Here is a 23065-nt window from a genome sequence, read left to right as displayed (position 1 = left end):
ACCCCGCTGTGACTGGTGTGCAGTTGGTGAGAGGCTGAGGTAGCTTGTGGCTGTAAAAAGATGGTTGTTGCGGTGTGAGGAGCAGATCTATATAGGGAGTATAGGGAATTACTCACTGAGTCTGGTCCTTTATTTATTTATTTATTTATTTTTTCGTTAGCACAAGTTTCTTGTGTTTACCTTGAATAGGGATGGCTCAGGTAATCCTGAAACATCCCATAGTTAAGCTGCTATAGGCCTAGACTGCTGGGGGGCCTCATCTGTCACACCTTTCCTCACTTTACTCTCTTTGTGTATATGTGATATTATTGTGGTCATTAACTTGTGTTTCCCTGTTCCAAGAGATATCCTTTGAATGGTGTTACAGTGCCGCCGCGGCCCCCTTCCCCCCCTCCTCCCCCCCTTTCTGTCTTCTCAAACCCCAGCTGGTCGAGGCGGATGGCCACCCTTCCTGAGTCTGGTTCTGCCAGAGGTTTCTTCCTGTTAAAAGGGAGTCGTTTCTCTCCACAGTCGCCTCAGGCACGCTCAGGCCGGGAGATTGGACCGAAAAACAAAAAGTTTTCAGTGCAATCTGTTGGTTTTCTTAGCTAGGAAATTGTTTTTGAATTGGCTCTATATGAACGAATTGGATTATTTTATGAATTATGATTATTATTAATTAATTGAATTCCAATTGGCTTGAATTGGACTTACTATCTAAGTGCCTTGAGATGACATTTGTTGTATTTGGCGCTATATAAATAAAAATGAATTGAATTGAATTGAATTACCAATGATCTCCTCTTAGCCTCTGATAGTGGACTTGTGTCTGTGCTTGTCCTGTTGGATCTCAGTGCTGCATTTGAAACGGTCGATCACAGTATCTTATTACAGAGACTTGAACATGTTATTGGGATTAAAGGAACTGCATTAGGCTGGTTTAAGTCATATTTATCTGATAGATTTCAGTTTGTTCTTGTAAATGAAGTATCTTCCTCACACACCAGAGTAAGTCATGGAGTTCCTCAGGGTTCTGTGCTTGGACCGATTCTTTTCACTTTATACATGCTTCCATTAGGTAACATTATTAGACAGCGTGGCATAAATTTCCATTGCTATGCTGATGAAACCCAATTGTACTTATCTATGAAACCAGATGAACCCAATAGGTTGGTCAGACTACAAGCATGTCTTAAAGACATAAAGACCTGGATGACTCAGAACTGTCTGCTTCTAAATTCAGACAAAACTGAAGTCGTTATCTTTGGACCTGAACGCTTCAGGGAGAAACTGTCTAGCTATATAGTTACTCTAGATGGTATTTCCTTGGCTTCTAGTTCTACAGTGAGGAACCTTGGAGTTATTTTTGACCAGAATTTATCATTTGACTCACATATAAAACAGGTTTCTAGGACTGCCTTCTTTCATCTTCGTAATATTGTTAAAATCAGGAAAAACTGATCCATGCATTTGTTACTTCAAGATTGGACGACTGTAATTCTTTATTATTGCACTGTAACGAACTGCTGTATATTCACGGTGGATTTACAACAGTATCCTATTGTATTTTATAATAATTGTAAAATACTGTTAAATATTCATCCCTCACATGTAAATTAACAGTTAAATCAGTCATTTAACAATACCAGTAGATAACTGTAAATTAACAGCATAAAACAGTATTTGTAATGAATTGCTGTACATTTACGGTGGATAACTACAGTATCTTACTGTATTTTAAAATAATTGTCAAATACTGTTAAAATTCATGCTTACATGTAAATGAACAGTTAATGCTCAGTTAGCAATAAGAAACTTGTCACACCGCGGTGAGGTGGTTTTATTTTGGGGTTGTTTTTGTCTTGTGATTTACGGTTTTATTTTTAAGAGTAACTCTCCTCTCATTTCAGGTCACTTGCCCTTCCTCATGTGTCACCCGTTGGAGTGTCTTCCCTGTTTCCTGATTGTGTCCACCTGTTTCCCATTACCCTCATGTGTCTTATAGTCTGCATCTCCCTTTGTCTTGTTGCCAGTGTGTTTCGATCCTTCGTTCATGCCAGGCCTTTTCCATAGCTCACAGTCACAGAAATTGACCGCAATTGTTGAAGCTCGTTGTTATTGCCTCCAGCCTTTTGTTTGGAGTGTTTTTGGTTCATAGCCCTTAGCCTTAGAATATAGCCTCCAGTTTTTAAGGAGAGATTTTCAGTTTAGCTTTTCTTTCAGGTCGTCTTCTTCCTCCATCTGGAGCGAATTTTTGTTGTAACTTTTCATAGTCGTTTTAGTTTCCCTTTTTGTTCTGGAGTAATTTTCATAGCTCCTTTGTTTGTTTCATAATAAAGCCTGTCTGAATTACGTGACCCTCTGCATCTGAGTCCTTCCATTCATTGGTCCTTGTCAGTACACACTGGCCAGAATGGACTCAGCAGAGACTCAGCAGGTAGCAGCGGTTCTGCAGGACCAGGATTCCCGCCTCAGCAGACAAGAGGGTTTCCAGTCGGCCATGGCCTTGCATTTGACCGCTTTAGCTAATCAGGTCCAGGCCTTGACCGACCTTATCGCTAAGACCGCTAAGACCACCGAAGTGGAGGAGCCGATGCAACTCGGTACAGCTCGACTCACACCGGAGGAGAGACGGCGACGGCAGCAGGAGGGCCTTTGTTTTTACTGCGGGGAGACAGGTCACCGAGTCGTAGAATGTCCGACTAAGAGGACTTCGGTGGTGAGTCGCTTCACGGCTGCTATCCCCGGTTCACGAAAACTTTCACCTGTTAAGGTAACGCACCACGCATTCACCACAGTACTTGGAGCTCTCATAGACTCAGGGGCAGATGAAAGCATGATGGACTGGGGGTTAGCGGAGAAGATCGGGCTCAGAACTGAACTTTTAAGCAAGCCCATCCAGGCCAGAGCTATCAATGGTCAAAGACTCTTCAGTATTACTCACATCACAGAGCCTCTCGAACTTCATATCAACGGACATACAGAGCGCCTGAGATTTTATGTATTTAAGGCGCCTACACATTCATTGATTTTGGGATTTCCATGGCTGCTCTGCCACAACCCTCATGTTAATTGGAAGACTGGGTCTATATTGGGGTGGGGAAAAGATTGTGCTGGGCGATGTATAAGCACCCCAACTCAGGGGGAGGACGGCAGAATAATTAATCTTGTTTCTGTTGACCCCAACGCAGACTCCGATTACCCGGACCTGAGCTCTGTGCCTCCCTGCTATCACCACGTCAAAGAAGTGTTCAGCAAATCCAAAGCGACATCCCTCCCGCCACACTGACCATATGACTGCGCTATAGACTTAATCCCCGGCTCCACCATCCCTAAGGGTCGTCTGTACTCTGTTTCTGGCCCTGAGAGAGAGGCCATGAAAGACTACATTCAGACCTCCCTGAAAGCGGGGCTCATCCGTCCCTCCTCTTCTCCAGCTGGCGCAGGGTTCTTTTTTGTGGGGAAGAAGGACGGGTCATTAAGACCATGTATTGATTATAGCCCGCTGAACGCCATCACTGTAAAGAACAGATATCCCCTGCCTCTCATGTCGTGTGTTTTTGACCAGCTTCAGCAAGCTAAGGTGTTCACCAAGTTAGATCTCCGCAATGCCTACCATCTGGTTAGAATCAGGGAAGGGGATGAGTGGAAAACGGGATTTAACACTCCAAGCGGTCACTACGAGTACCTGGTAATACCTTTTCGCTCCATGCTCTCACTTCCCCCAAGGTGCCCTTCCATTGGTCCACAGAGGCAGAGTCGGCGTTCCAGAGCCTCAAGTGACGCTTCACCGCGGCTCCTATCCTCACCATGCCCGATCCACAGCGACAATTTGTGGTGGAGGTGGACGCCTCCAATGAGGGGATCGGGGGCTGTACTCGGCGGAAAGAAATTATAACGTTAGCAACCGTGAGCTCCTCGCTGTGAAGGTGGCACTGGAGAAGTGGCGCCACTGGTTGGAAGGGGCCAGTCAGCCGTTCATTGTCTGGACGGACCACAAGAACTTGGAATATATCAGTAAAGCCAAAGACTCAATTCTCGCCAGGCCAAGTGGGCACTTTTTTTTAACCGATTTTCATCTTCTCTCTCCTACAGGCCGGGGTCCCGGAATGTCAAGCCCGACGCCCTGTCACGACTCTTTGATCCCGAGGCTGTTGCCAAGGAACCTGAACCCATCCTTCCACGGTCCTGTGTGGTTGGAGCGGTCTCCTGGCAGATAGAAAAGGAGGTTAAGCAGGCTAAAGCCGGAGTTATAGTTGACGCGTCTGTCACGGCGGTGGCGGACCGTGACGTCAAAATGACGTTTCAGGCCTGGCGCTTCCCTTGAAAAGACGGCGCAGCGCGTTGTTGTGCACCAGTCGATTTTTGTAACTTGGCGGCGCCACCAACGACAGACCGGATGGACCAATGTGAGACCAGGCTCAGTGAGGAGGTGCGTTTGTACAGCACCTGTACGAAACTGCAGTGAAACAGCACAGGGAGCACGTAAACTCCCAAAACTGGTGCACAGAGATTGGCAGAACTTTGGGGAAAGAGGGAGAGTTCTGTAAGAATGTGTGGAAGCAGCTACGGGACTAGAGGCTGAGCGGTTCCGGCTAGATATAGTCGGACTCACCTCGACGCATGTCTTGGGCTCCGGAACCAGCCTCCTCGAGAGGGGTTGGACTCTCTTCCACTCTGGAGTTGCCCGTGGTGAGAGGCGTAGAGCAGGTGTGGGCATACTTATTGCCCCCCGGCTGTGCGCCTGTACATTGGGGTTTACCCCGGTGGACGAGAGGGTAGCCTCCCTGCGCCTTCGGGTGGGGGGACGGGTCCTGACTGTTGTTTGTGCTTATGCACCAAACAGCAGTTCAGAGTACCCACCCTTTTTGGAGTCCCTGGAGGAGGCACTGGAGAGTGCTCCCCCGGGAGACTCCCTCGTTCTGCTGGGGGACTTCAATGCTCACGTGGGCAATGACAGTGAGACCTGGAAGGGTGTGATTGGGAGGAACGGCCCCCCCGATCTGAATCACAGAGTGGTGTTTTGTTATTGGACTTCTGTGCTAGGAAATTGTTTTTGAATTGGCTCTATATGAACGAATTGGATTATTTTATGAATAATTATGATTACACTTAATTGAATTCCAATTGGCTTGAATTGGACTTTATTATCTACTTGCCTTGAGATGACATTTGTTGTATTTGGCGCTATATAAATAAAAATGAATTGAATTGAATTGAATTGTGCTCGCCACGGACTGTCCATAACGAACACCATGGTCAGGCATAAGGGTGTCCATATGTGCACTTGGCACCAGGACACCCTAGGCCGCAGCTCGATGATCGACTTTGTGGTCGTATCGTCGGACTTGCGGCCGTATGTCCTGGACACTCGGGTGAAGAGAGGGGCGGAGCTGTCAACTGATCACCACCTGGTGGTGAGTTGGCTCCGCTGGTGGGGGAGGAAGCCAGTCAGACCTGGCAGCCCCAAATGTATTGTGAGGGTCTGCTGGGAACGGCTGGCGGAATCCCCTGTAAGGAGGAGTTTCAACTCCCACCTTCGGCAGAGCTTCAACCATGTCCCGGGGGAGGTGGGGGACATTGAGCCCGAATAGGCCATGTTCCGTGCCTCCCATTGTTGAGGCGGCCGACCGGAGCTGCGGCCGTAAGGTGGTTGGTGCCTGTCGTGGCGGCAACCCCCGAACCCGCTGGTGGACACCAGTGGTGAGGGAAGCCGTCAAGCTGAAGAAGGAGTCCTATCGGGCCTTTTTGGCCAGTGGGACTCTGGAAGCAGCTGATGGGTACCGACAGGCCAAGCGGAACGCGGCCTCGACGGTTGCTGAGGCAAAAACTCGGGCTTGGGAGGAGTTTGCGGAGGCCATGGAGAATGATTTCCGGACGGCCTTGAGGAGTTTCTGGTCCACCATCCGGCGGCTCAGGGGGGGAAGCGGTGCACCGTCAACACCGTGTATGGTGAGGGCGGGGCTCTGCTGACTTCAACTAGGGACGTCGTGAGTCGGTGGGGGGAATACTTCGAGGGTCTCCTCAATCCTACCGACACGCCTTCCGATGAGGAAGCAGAGTTGGGGAGCTCGGACGTGGGGCCTCCCATTTCTGGGGCCAAGGTTGCCGAGGTGGTTAAAAAACTCCTCGGTGGCAAGGCCCCGGGGGTGGATGAGGTCCGTCCTGAGTTCCTCTAGGCTCTGGATGTTGTAGGGCGGTCTTGGTTGACACGCCTCTGCAGCATTGCGTGGACATCGGGGGCAGTGCCTCTGGACTGGCAGATCGGGGTGGTAGTCCCCCTCTTTAAAAAGGGGGACCGGAGGGTGTGTTCCAACTATAGGGGGATCACACTCCTCAGCCTTCCTGGTAAGGTCTATTCGGGGGTACTGGAGAGGAGGATCCGCTGGATAATCGAATCTCGGATTCAGAAGGTGCAGTGTGGTTTTCGTCCTGGCCGTGGAACAGTGGACCAGCTCTATACCCTCGGCAGGATCCTGGAGGGTGCATGGGAGTTCACCCAACCGGTCTACATGTGTTTTGTGGACTTGGAGAAGGCGTTCGACCGTGTCCCTCGGGGACTCTTGTGGGGGGTGCTCCGGGAGTATGGAGTGCCGGACCCCTTGATATGGGCTGTTCGGTCTCTGTATGACCGGTGTCAGAGTTTGGTCCGCATTGCCGGCAGTAAGTCGGACATGTTTCCTGTGAGGGTTGGACTCCGTCAGGGCTGCCCTTTGTCACCGATTCTGTTCATAATTTTTATGGACAGAATTTCCAGCCAGGGCGTTGAGGGGCTCCATTTTGGCGACCTCAGAATCGGGTCTCTGCTTTTTGCGGACGATGCGGTTCTGTTGGCGTCGTCGGGCCGTGACCTTCAGCTCTCACTGGAGCGGTTCGCAGCTGAGTGTGAAGCGGCTGGGATGAGAATCAGCACCTCCAAATCTGAGACCATGGTCCTCGGCCGGGAAAGGGTGGAATGCCCTCTCCGGGTCGGTAATGAGATCCTTCCCCAAGTGGAGGAGTTTAAGTATCTCGGGGTCTTGTTCACGAGTGAGGGATGAATGGAGCAGGAGATTGACAGACGGATCGGTGCGGCGTCTGCAGTGATGCGGCTCTGCACCGGCCCGTCGTGGTGAAGAAGGAGCTGAGCCAGAAGGCGAAGCTCTCGATTTACCGGTCAATCTATGTTCCTACCCTCACCTATGGTCACGAGCTGTGGTTAGTGACCGAGAGAACGAGATCGCGAATACAAGCGGCCGAAATGAGTTTCCTCCGCAGGGTGTCTGGGCTCTCCCTTAGAGATAGGGTGAGAAGCTCGGTCATCCGGGAGGGGCTCGGAGTAGAACCGCTGCTCCTCCGCATCGAGAGGAGTCAGATGAGGTGGCTCGGGCATCTGGTGAGGATGCCTCCTGGACGCCTCCCTGGTGAGGTGTTCCGGGCCCGTCCCACTGGGAGGAGGCCCCGGGGAAGACCCAGGAGACGTTGGAGAGACTATGTTTCTCGGCTGGCCTGGGAACGCCTCGGGGTCCCCCCAGAAGAGCTGGAGGAAGTGGCCAGGGACAGGGACGTCTGGGTTTCTCTGCTCAAGCTGCTGCCCCTGCGACCCGATCCCCGGAGAAGCGGAAGATGATGGATGGATGGAATGAATTTAATTCAAATTGGCTTGAATTGGACTTTATTATTTAAGTGCCTTGAGATGACATTTGTAGTAATTTGCTATATAAACAAAACTGAATTGAATTGAATTGAATTGAATAGGACCACTATAAGCTTTACACAAGAGTAGCCTGAAAAAGCCCCTGCTTACATAAAAAATGAGAAAGCACATTTAGACTTCATTTGAAACAGCCCCTGATTATATGGAAGAAGGTCCTCTGGTCTTTTTGGCCATCAAGGAAAACGCTACATCAGCTCTCATCACCCCTACAGTGAAGCATGGTGGTGGCAGCGTGCTGTGGGGATGTTTTTCATCAGCTGGGACTGCGGAAGTGTCTTGTCAGAACTTCGGGAATGATGGTTGGACGGTGCCAAATACAGAAAAATTCCTGAGGAAAACTCTGGTAGGACAGTGATCTTAAGCATACTGACAAAGCAGCACTCGATGTGATGGATTTGCCTCATCAAACCCAAACCTCAATCCAATTGAGTCTGTGGCATGACTTTAAGGTGACATATTATTGTCACGATTCTGTTTCGTCTATGTTAGTCTCCACTTAGTTTAGCCTTGCCGTTTCCTCACCTCTCCTCAGTTCCCTCCTGCCAGTCGTCAGCTGAACTACCTTCACCTGTGTGAATTATCCTCAGCTGTACCTTCTCATAGTATTTCATCTCCCGATTCTCTTCATTCTTGGTCAGATACTCCATCAATATAGCCATGGGTTTCCCCGTCTGTCTCGTTCCTGCGCCTCATCATGTTCTGTATGATTTTGTTTCTTCATAGGTTTTTGTTTTTTTCTAGTTTAGTTTTTTGCTACTCCAGCATTGCTGTGATTTTTTGTTCCTAAATAAACGGACTTAAGATTCCCCCTGGCCCCTGTCCTGTATCTGCATCTGGGTCCTCCTTCTTCGCCTCCACCTCCAAACCATAACAATTATGCTCTTATTTAAATGATGAATACCAAAATATCTGTTAGTTTACGCAAAGTGACCCTTCTCTCACCTCTACTGAAACACCTGCCCTGACAGCAGGCTGTTTGCAGGGGTCATCATCATCATCATCATCATCATCATCATCAACAGTAACAGACCAAGTGGACACAGCAAAACGTGCACAACTGCATGTGTACTGTTAATTACTGCATTTAAACATTTTGTATGCATTTCTCTCAATAAACAATTGCACCTAGATACATTTTTACATCTTTATTGAAGACATGCTGATAATGCTATATTAACACACCACACGGTGTTCAATGTAGCATCGAGAGTGAGGAGAAGAGGTGGTCTCATTGATCGAGCAAGTTGTTGGCTCAGAGGTCGAGGCTTAGCAGAGGAGGCCGAGGGAAGTAAAACTGAACGGCTCATTGAATGAGGAACTTTCATACATGGAGGCACTCAGGGGTAGATATGCATGCTCCAGTTTTCTGTTGTTTTGTTCTTCTTTTCTTCTTGTTGTTGGCATGTTGTGTAAATTGAATGGTAACCCCCCCAAATGTCACAACTCAAAGGTGTGCCCCTTCTCCGACTCTCAGAGGATCAGACGGAAGAGTAGAATAGGTCAGACTTGGTTCAGTCTTAAAAGCAATCACAAGCTGACAGGCTTTATTTGGTGAAACGTTTAGCTCTTTCATTAGGCGTGTCCACCGAGTTAAACTGTTTACAACCGCTCGGCTGCAGAGAAGGAGCATTACACAGTAAGTTATCCTTACTCAGAGAGTAGTCTTCCTGACCGTTAAACACATAAATCTTTATCTATTGTCCCACTCACCTGTTACGGACTTTGGGCTGGGAGCATTGTCTGGCACGCCACAGTTCATATGTGTTAGAACAGGCACAGTTGGTACATTCCAGGAGGGTGGAAGAGGAGTTGCAATTCTGGGCCGAGGCTCAGGAGGTAAAAGCTGGCCTGCTGATGAGGGACACATTTGGGTCAATTATTACATGATGGAATGGTATTTTAAAATACAACCACAAATCAGAACATGTTGGAACAGCACCGAAAAGCAAAAAACACAACAAACAAATACAGTAATTCCTACATTTAGTTTGACTACGTAACTGCAAACCAAACATATTTTGTGTTCCTTTCATTTATTAATATGCAGATACTTTCTGACCTGCAACACAGTCGGGACAGTTCCACTTTGTATTGTTTCCGTTTTATTTCACAACATTTAAAAGATGCTCTGGCTTGAGATGTTCTGGCACCATGTGATGAAGTGTTTGTTTCTTCTTCCAAATGCTCATTTTTCATTTCGGAATTCTCCACCCATTGTCTGTTGGGCACAGTCCAGTACTTGTACCCATGGGCGCCTGATTATGTTGGAAAATGAGGGAGCAAACTTGGTAAGATACTTGACATGGAGGGGAGCTTAGGGTCCTATTTTTAATAAAATCAAATTTCCATATACCATCTCTTGGCTAATGTTGAGAAACACAGATGAGCACAGTGCACTTAAACAATAGAAACCGCTTCATCACTTGCAGCATCCACAGAGTCTGGATTCTATTTTTTTTAACACATTCTGCAGAAAATATTACAGCTCAATGACAACATTTTCATTCTGATACTATCTTCAGATGCAAGTTTCTGCCAAATTAAAATACATGTGGACTTAAAACTGCACAATAAAATTAAGTGGATGGGTTTATGCTCACATCTGTAGCCATTAGAAAAATATATTCATTCAATTTAATTTCAGGATTGTCATTCAAAACCCTTGAATTAGTTTTTCAATGTAGGAATATTAGATTGTTTTGAATCAAACCAATCATACGACATTTCTACATCATGTGAACTCACTTCTTTTCAAGAAAAAGAAAAGAAAAAAGCAAAGAATTCAAGAGGAGAATATTAAAAAAAAATGGCTGAATAGACACAAAATAGCCCAACTTAGTTGAAACTATTTCAGTAATCTTTCCCTGAAGAGCTTTCTGTCATATTTCCATAACCTGCAGCATCTCACTCCACTGTTCTGTTCTCCTAACACGTTTTAACAATACTGATGGTTACACAGATGCCTTGAATATTCTAAATGATTCTAAACTTAATAGCTACCTGATTTGGCCCTGACATACAGCACCCTGTCTGCTGCTCAGCTTTGCTGCTCTCTCTCTCTGAAGGGAAAAACCACATGAAGGAGCAGAGATACCTTCAACATGAACAACTGAAGTGTTACAACAATTTAGCCATCAGAGAAGGTGGCGGCCGCGGCACAATGGTTAGAGTGGGTCGTCCAACAACCGGGAGGTTCGATTCCCACTCTCGCCACTCAAAAAGATTGGTGAAACTGACAGCTGGAGGGGTGTCAGTCCAACTCCTCGTCACCGTACCCCCATGTTCCCCGGACGCTGTGAATGGCTGCCCACCCTTCCAGTGTATGGCATCTGTCTCTATGTGCATGTGCATGAGTGTTCAACAGGTGTCAACCTGGGTGGGTTAAAAGCGGAGGAGAAATTTCATGTGTATGCATGTATGCATGACAATAAATCTGATCTTGATGTTAATCTTAAATATGATAGCATTTTCAAATGAACAATGATAAGTGTTCTCTCTCCTCACTTCACACTCTTCTGATCCACCTCTCTTTCATTGCATCTGCATTCTCCTGCTAGGATCACTGACTATAATGCGGATAGTGTAGCTTTTGTGTCTTTATTGTCAGTATTTATATGAAAATTATATTTATGTTTATGTATTTGGCAGACACTTTTATCCAAAGCGACTTACACTCATTTCTCAGGTCGGCAGGTAGTGTAAAGGGGTCTTGCCTAGGGACCCCTACTGGAGGTAGTACCTTTCATACCTTTCGGGGGGGGGCAAGATTTGAAGAATCTCAGTCTGTTGTGGACTGGGGGTTTTGTTTTGTTTTGTTTCCATATAGGTTATGGCTGTGTATATGTTTCCTTTTTTCCTGTCTGTCCTGATGGCTGATGGCTGACCTGCTTTTCCACAGCAGAGGACACCTGGGTTCACTCCAGCAATCGTCACACCACTCCAGAAAAGCCGGGTTCACCTCCCCACCACTGCCAGATGATTCAGTAGACCACGTGGAGGTTTAACTTATTAAACACGCCAAGGTTGTGTCCGTGTCGTATGAGGAAACATTTCAGCCTGACAGCATGACAAGAGGCGGAGCTACCGACCACCAAACACCTCCGTCAGATGTGTTCTTTAGAACCCTGAAAAGACCCAGCTGAGGAGAAGGAGCTGAAATGGTTATAGGAACTGAGGGAGATGGTCCAGAGTTCCTGTATGTCCGAATGCGGGAGAAAACGGCCCCGCGGATTAAAAGGTTATTAGAACTGCCAAAGGTTCCTACAGTCCAAATGCGGCTTTAGTCACTTGTGTTTCACACTTGAAATTCTTTTCTTTTTATACAGTATTTTGTTTGGCATGTCCTTTGACAAGTCAGAGAGAAAAATACATTGTTCAATGACAGTGGATCCAGAGGGATGATTATGCCACAAAACAAACCAAAATTTACAAGTACAAAACGTTATTATCTTCTTTGAACTGCATTGTCCTCATATTGTTTTTTTAAAGAGAATTATTAGAGAAATTTCAAAGCAACACTTTGAAACAGTAATCCACGCCTTTTTAACTACTAGGCTGGATTACTGTAATGCTCTTTAAGTGGGGGTTAGTGGGTCCTCCATCGCCTGTCTTCAGATGGTGCAAAATGCTGCCGCACGTCTTTTAACTGGCACACGTAAATATGAGCACATTTCCCCCATTTTAGCCTCACTTCACTGGCTGCCCGTACATTTTAGGAGCAGTTTTAAAATTCTTTTATTTGCTTTTAAATCCCTCAATGGTCTCGCACCAGCCTACCTCTCAGAGCTGCTACAGCCCTATAAACCCTCCCGCTCTCTCAGGTCAGCTGATCAGCTGCTCCTGAGTGTACCAAAAACAAAGCGCAAGCTCAGAGGTGACCGTGCTTTTGCTGTGGCGGCTCCTAACCTGTGGAACAATCTGCCTCTCCACGTCAGAAAGGCTTCCTCTCTGTCTGTTTTTAAATCTCATCTTAAAACGCATCTCTTCTCCCTGGCTTTTGACACGATGTGAGATGTTGAAATGTGAAATTGCTATTTTTAGTATTATTATTGTTTTGAATTATATTGCTGTTTTGTGCCTTTTAATTTATTCTTGTATTTTATTCTTTTAAATTTCTTTGTTTTTATTTTTTATTTTATTTCTTTTTGTACAGCACTTTGGTCAACTGATGTTGTTGTAAAGTGCTTTATAAATAAAATTGGATTGGATTGGATTGGAAATGTTTGAGCATCTAGGAAATCTAGAATTTACCAGTGTCACGACTTGTTGAAGTGTGGACCCTGGAGAGGAGACACAGAAACGGGTGAAGTAAATGATAAAGTTCAGTTTATTGAGGATCACCTGGGGAGCGGACAGAAGCAGGTAGGCAGCAGACTCACAGGAGAGTTGAGGCACACGACACAGGTAATATCCAAATTTACTCAAAGATTTATCCAAAAACACAAGAGACAATAGCTTAATCTCGATATCATAATTACCACAGAAAATGCGGATTATCTGGCAAAGAATGGGAAAGAAGACCAGGTATTTATACATGGAAGGTAATCAGGAGAAAATAAAAAACTGGTGTGTCAGGGCTGCGTAGCATCCCTTCCTCCTGCCGGTCGATAGAAAACCAGGAAAAGAGAGCAAAACACTGAAACAAAACAGGACCACTGATTTTAAAAATGCTAAGCTCCAAGAGGATACATGCAGGCACTGCGTTGGGCTTAAGGTTTAGATGGGTGGTCACAGGACGGGGACCCTGCACCTGGTCTCCACGCACACATAGATTCCAGACATGTGGTCATCCACTGGATAGCGAAGGGTGGTTTGACTGCAGGAGCGCGTCTCGCAACGGAGACCGCCACAGTCTAGGCCAGGGGTGCCCACTTTTTCAGTTTGCAAACTACTTATAAATGACCAGGTCAAAATGATCTACCCACAATAAAAATGCAAAACTAACCCTTCCTTTTACAGTCCCCTAATTACCAGGTATTTACCAGGTAAATATATGCTAATTCATAGCATCTTCTTGTCTAATTACCACCAGTATAAGAAGGTAAATATAAGGAAACTACAACCGAAGTACAAAGTATTTACCTGCTGAATAATTGAAATTACGGTGTATTATTTGGTAATTACTGCTGGTAACAAGTAGCTAAATACTGAGAAACTACAACTGAAACACAAAGAAAAAAATCTCCACTACTTCCCATCTTTTCAACTGACTACCATGTAGTTAACAGGTTTAGGTTAGTAATCAGATGTAATTGTATAAAATATGGAATTGTTTCTAGTCAAGTAGAAAATTTTTGCCCGTATTTACCTGTTATGCGCTATGTTACCAACAATCAGCGCAGAGTCTGTTGAAAGACAGCTGAATCATTTCAACTTGAAAATTTTGAATGTAATGGAAGCTGTTGCACCGATAAGAATCAAGAGAACCTTGAGCAAACAGAAAACACCATGGAGAAACACCACTACGGTAAAAAACCTGAAAAGAGAATGCAGGAGAGATGAACGTAAATGGAGGAAAACAAAGCTTCAGATTCACTATGAGCTGTACAAAGAAAGCCTGCGTAGTTATAACAATGAGCTGTGCAAGGCCAGACAGCTGCATTTATCTGAAATCATTAATAAGAATGTCAACAATTCTCCAACTCTGTTTGCTATGGTTGAAAAACTCACAAATCCTCCTAAACAGTCAAACCCAGACCTCCTCTCCACTGAGAAATGCAACGAACTTACCAACTTTTTTAGCCAAAAAATCAAAACGATTAGACAAAACATTCACGTAACACAGACAAACAAGAAAACTAATCTGTGTCTAAAACCTAGAACTAACTCTGACGTTATGTCACGATTTAATATTGTTAATTTAAAAATCCTAGAGGAAACAGTTCGGCATCTGAAATCAACAACTTGCACTCTGGACATAATACCATCAGACTTTTTAAAAACTGTTTTTACCTCAGTAGAAAGTGATCTCCTACGAATAGTTAACAGCTCACTGGCATCAGGCATTTTTCCCAAGTCACTAAAGACAGCTGCCATTAAGCCACTCCTAAAGAAGAGAACTCTAGATGCCTCTATGATGAACAACTACAGACCTGTCTCTAATCTCTCTTTTATATCCAAGATTATTAAGAAAGTTGTATTTAACCAGCTCAACGACTTTCTGAATGAAAGTGGAAGTCTTGATAACTTTCAATCAGGTTTCAGACGTCATCACAGCACTGAAACAGCTCTGGTCAAATGTTAAACGACATCAGATTGAATACTGATTCTGGTAATGTTTCAGTCCTGGTTCTGTTGGACCTCAGCGCTGCGTTTGATACTGTAGATCACAGAATCCTGTTGCACAGGCTGGAAAACTGGGTTGGACTTTCTGGAGCGGTCCTTAACTGGTTCAGGTCCTACTTAGAAGGCCGGAGTTATTTTGTTACAATTGGCAGCTATGAATCTGAGCGAGTGGCCATGACTTGTGGAGTCCCCCAGGGGTCAATTCTTGGACCTCTTCTGTTTAACTTGTATATGCTCCCTTTGGCTCAGATATTACAGAATTTTAACATCAATTATCACAGTTATGCAGATGATACACAACTTTTTGTGTCTCTGTCACCGGACGACTGCAGCCCAGCAGACGTACTGTGTCAGTGTCTGGAGGAAGTAAACACCTGGATGAGAGAGAATTTTCTACAATTAAATGAAGACAAAACTGAGATCATTCTGTTTGGGAGCAAAGAGAAGAGGGTCAGCGTTGGTAAATATCTTGAGACTCGGGACCTTACAATCACTGACCAAGTTGGTAACCTCGGAGTGTTGATAGACTCAGATCTGACTTTCAGCAGCCACATCAAAGCTGTCACCAAGGCAGCTTTTTACCACCTCAGAAACATCAACAGAATTAAAGGTTTCCTCTCCCAAACAGACCAGGAGAAACTCATCCATGCATTCATCTCCAGTAGACTCCATCACTGTAATGCTCTTTTAACTGGACTTCCCAAAAAGACCATTAAACATCTGCAGCTCATCCAGAACGCTGCTGCTGGAGTTTTAACCCGGACTAAGAGATCTGAACACATCACAGCAGCTTTAAAATCTTTACTCTAGCTTCCAGTCAGTCACAGAATAGATTTTAAAAGCCTGCTGATGGTTTACAAATCCCAGAACGGTTTAGGCCCAAAATCCATCTGTGATATGTTCAGAGAATATAAAGCCAGCAGAGCTCTTAGATCCAAGGACTCAGGTCAGCTGGTCCAGTCCAGAGTCCAGACTAAACATGGAGAAGCAGCATTTAGCTGTTATGCTGCAAAGTGGAACAAACTGCCAGTGGAGATTAAACTTTCACCAAATGGAGACATTTTTAAATCCAGGTTAAAAACATTTCTGTTCTCATGTGTCTATGGATGAAATCTGCACGATATCTTTTAACTTATCTGGACTGTTGCTTGTTTTTAAATTCATTTAAATGATTTTATTTGTTTCTCTTTATATTATTTTATGTATTTTAATGCTTCTTCCACTCCCTGCTGCAATGCTTTTATTTTATGTAAAGCACTTTGAATTGTTTGTACATGAAATGTGCTACAAATAAATTTGATTTGATTTGATTTGATTTGTTATCATCCTCTGCAGGAACAGTTTTCCTCTGGTGTTGTGGCCCAGTATATCTTCTAAAAATATTGGGTACGTTCTTGCAAATGGTTTTAGAACTTACCCAACATGTACGCTGAAACTGTACTGTAAAAGGAAGCCTTGTTTGTTTCCGTTCTATTACTATGTTCTTCCTAAATTCTTTACAATAGAATATTCCATTGTCTATGCAGTAAATTAATTTGTACCATTCATGTTCCATGACATTACTAAATGTCTGTAAAAGGAAGCCTTGCTTGTTTCCATTCTATTAACAGGCCCTTGCTATACAATTTGTAATAGATTACTCCCTTTTCCATGCAATCGACACAAACTTGAACCACATATGTTCCTGGACATTATCAAGTAAAATATGAAAAATTATCCAGTAAGTAAGCTGAACCTGTACTGTAAAAGGAGGTATTGTTTTTTTCCACGGTTTTACCATGTTCTTACCAAATCCTTTGTAATAGATAATTCCATTGTCTATGTAATTCAATGAATTTGTACCATATATGTTCCACAACACAACTACATAAAACATGTCAAATTACCAAGTTAGTAAGTAAAATGTGAAATGTACTGTAAAAGGAAGCCTTGCTAGTTTCCATTCTATTAACAGGCTCTTGCCATATAATTTGTAATAGATTATGCCCTTTTCCATTCAAACAACAAAAATTTGAACCTTAAAAATCCCACAACATTACAAAGTGAAACATGTCAAAAAATTACCCAGTGAATAAGATGCAACTGCACCACACAAAAATGCATCTTTAATACCAAAATATAACAAAGGCCCAGTGAAAAGTAACAAGATGTGCCGAAGTTAGCATGAACATTAATATTATTACATTATTATTATTATAAGTAATATATACTTATTACTGCAGAGTGGGGTTTCAAAGACAACACTACAACAAAAAAACACAAAATGTTTAAAATTTGAAATAAAGTATGCTGCCGTCCAGACCGGAGCAGCGCCCTCATTACTGCTAATGAAGCTCAATCCCTCTGTCCATCTCTAACTCCAACTCACCATCACTGAGAACCAGATCCAGAGATACTGAAACTCCTCCACCTGAGGCAGAGACTCATCCCTTACCCAGAGGGAGCACTCCACCTTTTTCCAGTTTAGAACCATGGCCTCAGATTTGGAAAAGCTCACTTTCATCCCGGCTGCTTCTCACTCAGCTGTGAACCGCTTCAGTGCAGCTGAAGGTCATGGCTTCAAGAAGCCAACAGAACCACATCTGCAAAAAGCAGAGATGTAAATCTGAGGTTCCCAAACCAGATGCTCTCCTCTTCCCAACTACGCCCCGAGATCCATGAAAATTACAAATAGAATCGGGAACAAGGGGTAGCCCTGGCAGAGTCCAACATGCACTGTAAGCAAGCTCAACTTTGTACCAAGAATGCAGACACATCTGAGTTGGTCAAAAAATAAAAACTCCCACGTCAGAATGTTATTCATTGACTTCAGTTCAGCATTCAACACAACACTGCTGGTCATCAAACTTGACCGGCTCGGACTGAACACCTCCCTGTGCAACTGGTTGCTGGACTTCCTGACAGGGAGACCACAGGCAGTGCAGGTCGGCAGCAGCACATCATTACCATCACCCTGAACACGGGGCCCCCCCAGGGATGTGGGCTGAGACCCCTTCTCTTCACCCTGCTGACCCACAACGGCACGCCGCTGCACAACTCAAACTCCATCATCAAGTTTGCGGACGACACAACTGTGGTGGATCTCATCAGCAACAACGATGAGACAAACTACAGTAGTGAGGTGAGCCGTCTGACCTCTTGGTGCAGGCACAACAATCTCTCCCTGAACGTGGAGAAGACAAAAGAGATTGTTGTGGACTTCAGGAGAGCGCACAGCCAACACCCCCGTCTGACTATCAACGGTGCTGCTGTGGAAAGGGTGAGCGGCACCAAGTTCCTGGGTGTGCACGTCTCAGAGGATCTCTCCTGGACCACCAACCCCTCATCACTGGCCAAGAGGGCTCATCAATGCCTCCACTTCCTCCGCAAACTAAGAAGATCTGGAGCCCCGCCCCCAATCATATGCACCTTCTACAGGTGGACGATCAAGAGCGTCTTGTCAAGCTGCATCACAGTGTGGTATGGCGCCTGCACCGCATCCTGCCGCAGGTCCCTCCAGCACATCGTGAGAGCAGCGGAGAAGATCACTTCTGCCCTGAAACCCCCCCCAACAGACTCTAACGCTGAACACTCAACCCCCCCATCGCTCTCCAAGGACTGTCTATGCATCATCCACTTTAACCAGTTGTTGTAACATACTGCTCAATTGTTTTACATTGTACAGCATTCTACCTCATTACTGCATCCACGGTCTGTTATCTGTTTTTATATTTTATACTTATAGTTGACCTCTTTTTGCTACTTTTTTGCACATAAAAGTTTATATTTTATATTTTATACTTTTTCTCCTTCTACTTCTTTTAATATTTTCTTAGATTAAGACTTTTTCTATTCAGTGTTTACTGTTTATTTTATTTTTACTGTGTTGTTAGGGAGACCGAGTCACGAAATTTCAATTCCGAATATGTCTGAGTATGTCTTACAGAATTGACAATAAAGCAGACTTTGACTTTAATCAAACCAGAGCAAACTGAAAATAATTTAATCTACAAACACAATTGATCTTAAAGCTACAGAAATTGACTACTCAGGTGTCTGGACGACATAAATGAGTATAAACTTTTTAAGTTTTAATGACAAAAAGACAGAGGTGATGGTTTTTGGAGGCACTACTGGGGCCCCCTTTGTAGATCTGGGCTCCTTGTCCCAGTTCATTAAGCCAACTGTCACTAACCTTGGGGTGAAAGTGGATACTGATCTAAAGCTCGACTCTCAGGTAAATTCAGTTGTTAAATCCAGTTTCTTCCACTTGAGGCAGCTTGCCAAAATAAAACTCATTCTTTCTAAGCAACACTTTGAAACAGTAATCCATGCCTTTGTGACCACTAGGCTGGATTACTGTAATGCTCTTTATGTGGGGGTTAGTGGATCCTCCATCGCCCGTCTTCAGATGGTGCAAAATGCTGCCGCACGTCTTTTAACTGGCACATGTAAATATGAGCATATTTCCCCCATTTTAGCCTCACTTCACTGGCTGCCCGTACATTTTAGGATCAGTTTTAAAATTCTTTTATTTACTTTTAAATCCTCAATGGTCTCGCACCAGCCTACCTCTCAGAGCTGCTACAGCCCTATACACCCCCCCCCTCCTGCTCTCTCAGGTCAGCTGATCAGCTGCTCCTGAGTGTACCAAAAACAAAGCGCAAGCTCAGAGGTGAGCGTGCCTTTGCTGTGGCGGCTCCTAACTGTGGCTCCTCCTAACTGTGGCTCCTCCTAACTGTGGCTCCTCCTAACTGTGGCGGCAGCTCCTAACTGTGGCGGCAGCTCCTAACTGTGGCGGCAGCTCCTAACTGTGGAGGCTCCTAACTGTGGCGGCTCCTAACTGTGGCGGCTCCTAACTGTGGCTCCTCCTAACTGTGGCGGCTCCTAACTGTGGCTCCTCCTGACTGTGGAGGCTCCTAACTGTGGCTCCTCCTAACTGTGGCTCCTCCTAACTGTGGCGGCTCCTAACTGTGGCTCCTCCTAACTGTGGCGGCTCCTAACTGTGGCTCCTCCTAACTGTGGCGGCAGCTCCTAACTGTGGCGGCAGCTCCTAACTGTGGCGGCTCCTAACTGTGGCGGCTCCTAACTGTGGCGGCTCCTAACTGTGGCTCCTCCTGACTGTGGAGGCTCCTAACTGTGGCTCCTCCTAACTGTGGCGGCTCCTAACTGTGGCTCCTCCTAACTGTGGCGGCTCCTAACTGTGGCTCCTCCTAACTGTGGCTCCTCCTAACTGTGGCGGCTCCTAACTGTGGCTCCTCCTAACTGTGGCTCCTCCTAACTGTGGCGGCTCCTATCTGTGGCGGCACCTAACTGTGGCGGCTCCTAACTGTGGCGGCTCCTAACTGTGGCGGCTCCTAACTGTGGCGGCTCCTAACTGTGGCGGCTCCTAACTGTGGCGGCTCCTAACTGTGGCTCCTCCTAACTGTGGCGGCTCCTAACTGTGGCTCCTCCTAACTGTGGCTCCTCCTAACTGTGGCGGCTCCTAACTGTGGCGGCTCCTAACTGTGGCGGCTCCTAACTGTGGCTCCTCCTAACTGTGGCGGCTCCTAACTGTGGCGGCTCCTAACTGTGGCGGCTCCTAACTGTGGCTCCTCCTAACTGTGGCGGCTCCTAACTGTGGCAGCTCCTAACTGTGGCGGCTCCTAACTGTGGCGGCTCCTAACTGTGGCTCCTCCTAACTGTGGCGGCAGCTCCTAACTGTGGCGGCTCCTAACTGTGGCGGCTCCTAACTGTGGCGGCTCCTAACTGTGGCTCCTCCTAACTGTGGCGGCAGCTCCTAACTGTGGCTCCTCCTAACTGTGGCAGCAGCTCCTAACTGTGGCGGCAGCTCCTAACTGTGGCGGCTCCTAACTGTGGCGGCAGCTCCTAACTGTGGCGGCTCCTAACTGTGGAGGCAGCTCCTAACTGTGGCGGCTCCTAACTGTGGCGGCAGCTCCTAACTGTGGCGGCTCCTAACTGTGGCGGCTCCTAACTGTGGCGGCTCCTAACTGTGGCTCCTCCTAACTGTGGCTCCTCCTAACTGTGGCGGCTCCTAACTGTGGCGGCTCCTAACTGTGGCTCCTCCTAACTGTGGCGGCTCCTAACTGTGGCGGCTCCTAACTGTGGCGGCTCCTAACTGTGGCTCCTCCTAACTGTGGCTCCTCCTAACTGTGGCGGCTCCTAACTGTGGCGGCTCCTAACTGTGGCTCCTCCTAACTGTGGCGGCTCCTAACTGTGGCGGCAGCTCCTAACTGTGGCGGCGGCTCCTAACTGTGGCGGCTCCTAACTGTGGCGGCTCCTAACTGTGGCGGCTCCTAACTGTGGCTCCTCCTAACTGTGGCTCCTCCTAACTGTGGCTCCTCCTAACTGTGGCGGCTCCTAACTGTGGCTCCTCCTAACTGTGGCTCCTCCTAACTGTGGCGGCTCCTAACTGTGGCGGCTCCTAACTGTGGCGGCTCCTAACTGTGGCGGCTCCTAACTGTGGCGGCTCCTAACTGTGGCGGCTCCTAACTGTGGCTCCTCCGAACTGTGGCGGCTCCTAACTGTGGCTCCTCCTAACTGTGGCGGCTCCTAACTGTGGCGGCTCCTAACTGTGGCGGCTCCTAACTGTGGCAGCTCCTAACTGTGGCGGCTCCTAACTGTGGCGGCAGCTCCTAACTGTGGCGGCTCCTAACTGTGGCTCCTCCTAACTGTGGCGGCAGCTCCTAACTGTGGCGGCGGCTCCTAACTGTGGAGGCAGCTCCTAACTGTGGCGGCTCCTAACTGTGGCGGCAGCTCCTAACTGTGGCGGCTCCTAACTGTGGCTCCTCCTAACTGTGGCGGCAGCTCCTAACTGTGGCGGCGGCTCCTAACTGTGGCGGCGGCTCCTAACTGTGGCGGCTCCTAACTGTGGCGGCTCCTAACTGTGGCTCCTCCTAACTGTGGCTCCTCCTAACTGTGGCTCCTCCTAACTGTGGCTCCTCCTAACTGTGGCGGCTCCTAACTGTGGCTCCTCCTAACTGTGGCTCCTCCTAACTGTGGCGGCTCCTAACTGTGGCGGCTCCTAACTGTGGCTCCTCCTAACTGTGGCAGCAGCTCCTAACTGTGGCGGCAGCTCCTAACTGTGGAGGCAGCTCCTAACTGAATTCTGATTGGCTGGGACGCACCCCCCGACCCTAGGCCACGCCCCCCCAGACTGGGTTCTTGGACTAGGGACCAGTTCCGAAGTCTCATGGTCAAACTTGAATTCTGATTGGCTGGGACCAACCCCCCGACCCTAGGCCACGCCCCCCAGGGACAGTGTCCAAGTCCAGACACTTTTTTTGTAACTTGCTCCTAACTGAATTCTGATTGGCTGGGACGCACCCCCCGACCCTAGGCCACGCCCCCCAGGGACAGTTTCCAAGTCCAGACACTTTTTTTGGAACTTGCTCCAAACTGAGTTCTGATTGGCTAAGAAGTGATTATGGACCCTAAGGCCACGCCCCCAGGAACCATTCCAGGAACGGAATAACTTTTGGCCAAACTTGTGACCAGCTCCATTTTAATATGCTGGCCCACACCCTGGACCAAAAAAATGACATGGTGTGAAAAGAATTCAAAAAGGGATAGACAAAGTTCATTCCATTCCGCAAGTCCTCGCAATAGGACAAGGCCAGCATTCAAGTCCATGCTCCTAACCAAGGTGGTCGAAGCATAACAAATGTGGTGTCAGTAGATGCGCCTCATCAAGACGAAACAGGGGACACTTGTCTGATGTCTCTACGACCTTCCTAGGCGGAACGACGGCCAAAAAGGCACAAAAAGGCACTGGCGAGTAGGCCTCAAAAAAAAAGAATGCAAGATATTCACAAAATATCAAGGGAAGCTCGTAGAGACTAAAATGAGTTGTCAGTAGATTCGACTCATCGAGACGAATCCGTAGACACTCATCTGACGTCTCTACGACATTCCTGTCCTCATTGGCAGGCCAAAACGCACTCGCGCGAAGGCCTTTTAAAAAAAGCATGCTATATATTCACAAAAAATCAAGGGAAGGTCGTAGAGTAGATTCGTCTGATCAAGTAGATTCGTCTCATCAAGACGAAACAGGGGACGCTTGTCTGACGTCTCTACGACCTTCCTAGGCGGAATGGCGGCTAAAAAGGCACTGGCGAGTAGGCCTAA

At 46.6% G+C, this 23065-nt stretch overlaps 1 protein-coding gene across 1 annotated transcript in view; it reads right to left on the bottom strand.

Annotated features, from left to right (window-relative positions):
• The window catches only part of ldlrad2 (low density lipoprotein receptor class A domain containing 2), a 96187-nt gene that overhangs the window by 9401 nt on the left and 63721 nt on the right, over positions 1-23065 (bottom strand). Inside the window, exon 4 of the mRNA XM_075460752.1 lies at positions 9386-9526. Within this exon, the coding sequence (XP_075316867.1) occupies positions 9386-9526 (141 nt within the window). The remainder of the gene's footprint in view (positions 1-9385; positions 9527-23065) is intronic.

This window comes from Odontesthes bonariensis, chromosome 3 (genome assembly GCF_027942865.1).
Source record: "Odontesthes bonariensis isolate fOdoBon6 chromosome 3, fOdoBon6.hap1, whole genome shotgun sequence".
NCBI classification, from domain to species: domain Eukaryota; kingdom Metazoa; phylum Chordata; class Actinopteri; order Atheriniformes; family Atherinopsidae; genus Odontesthes; species Odontesthes bonariensis.
This window is presented reverse-complemented; position numbering and strand designations above follow the sequence as displayed.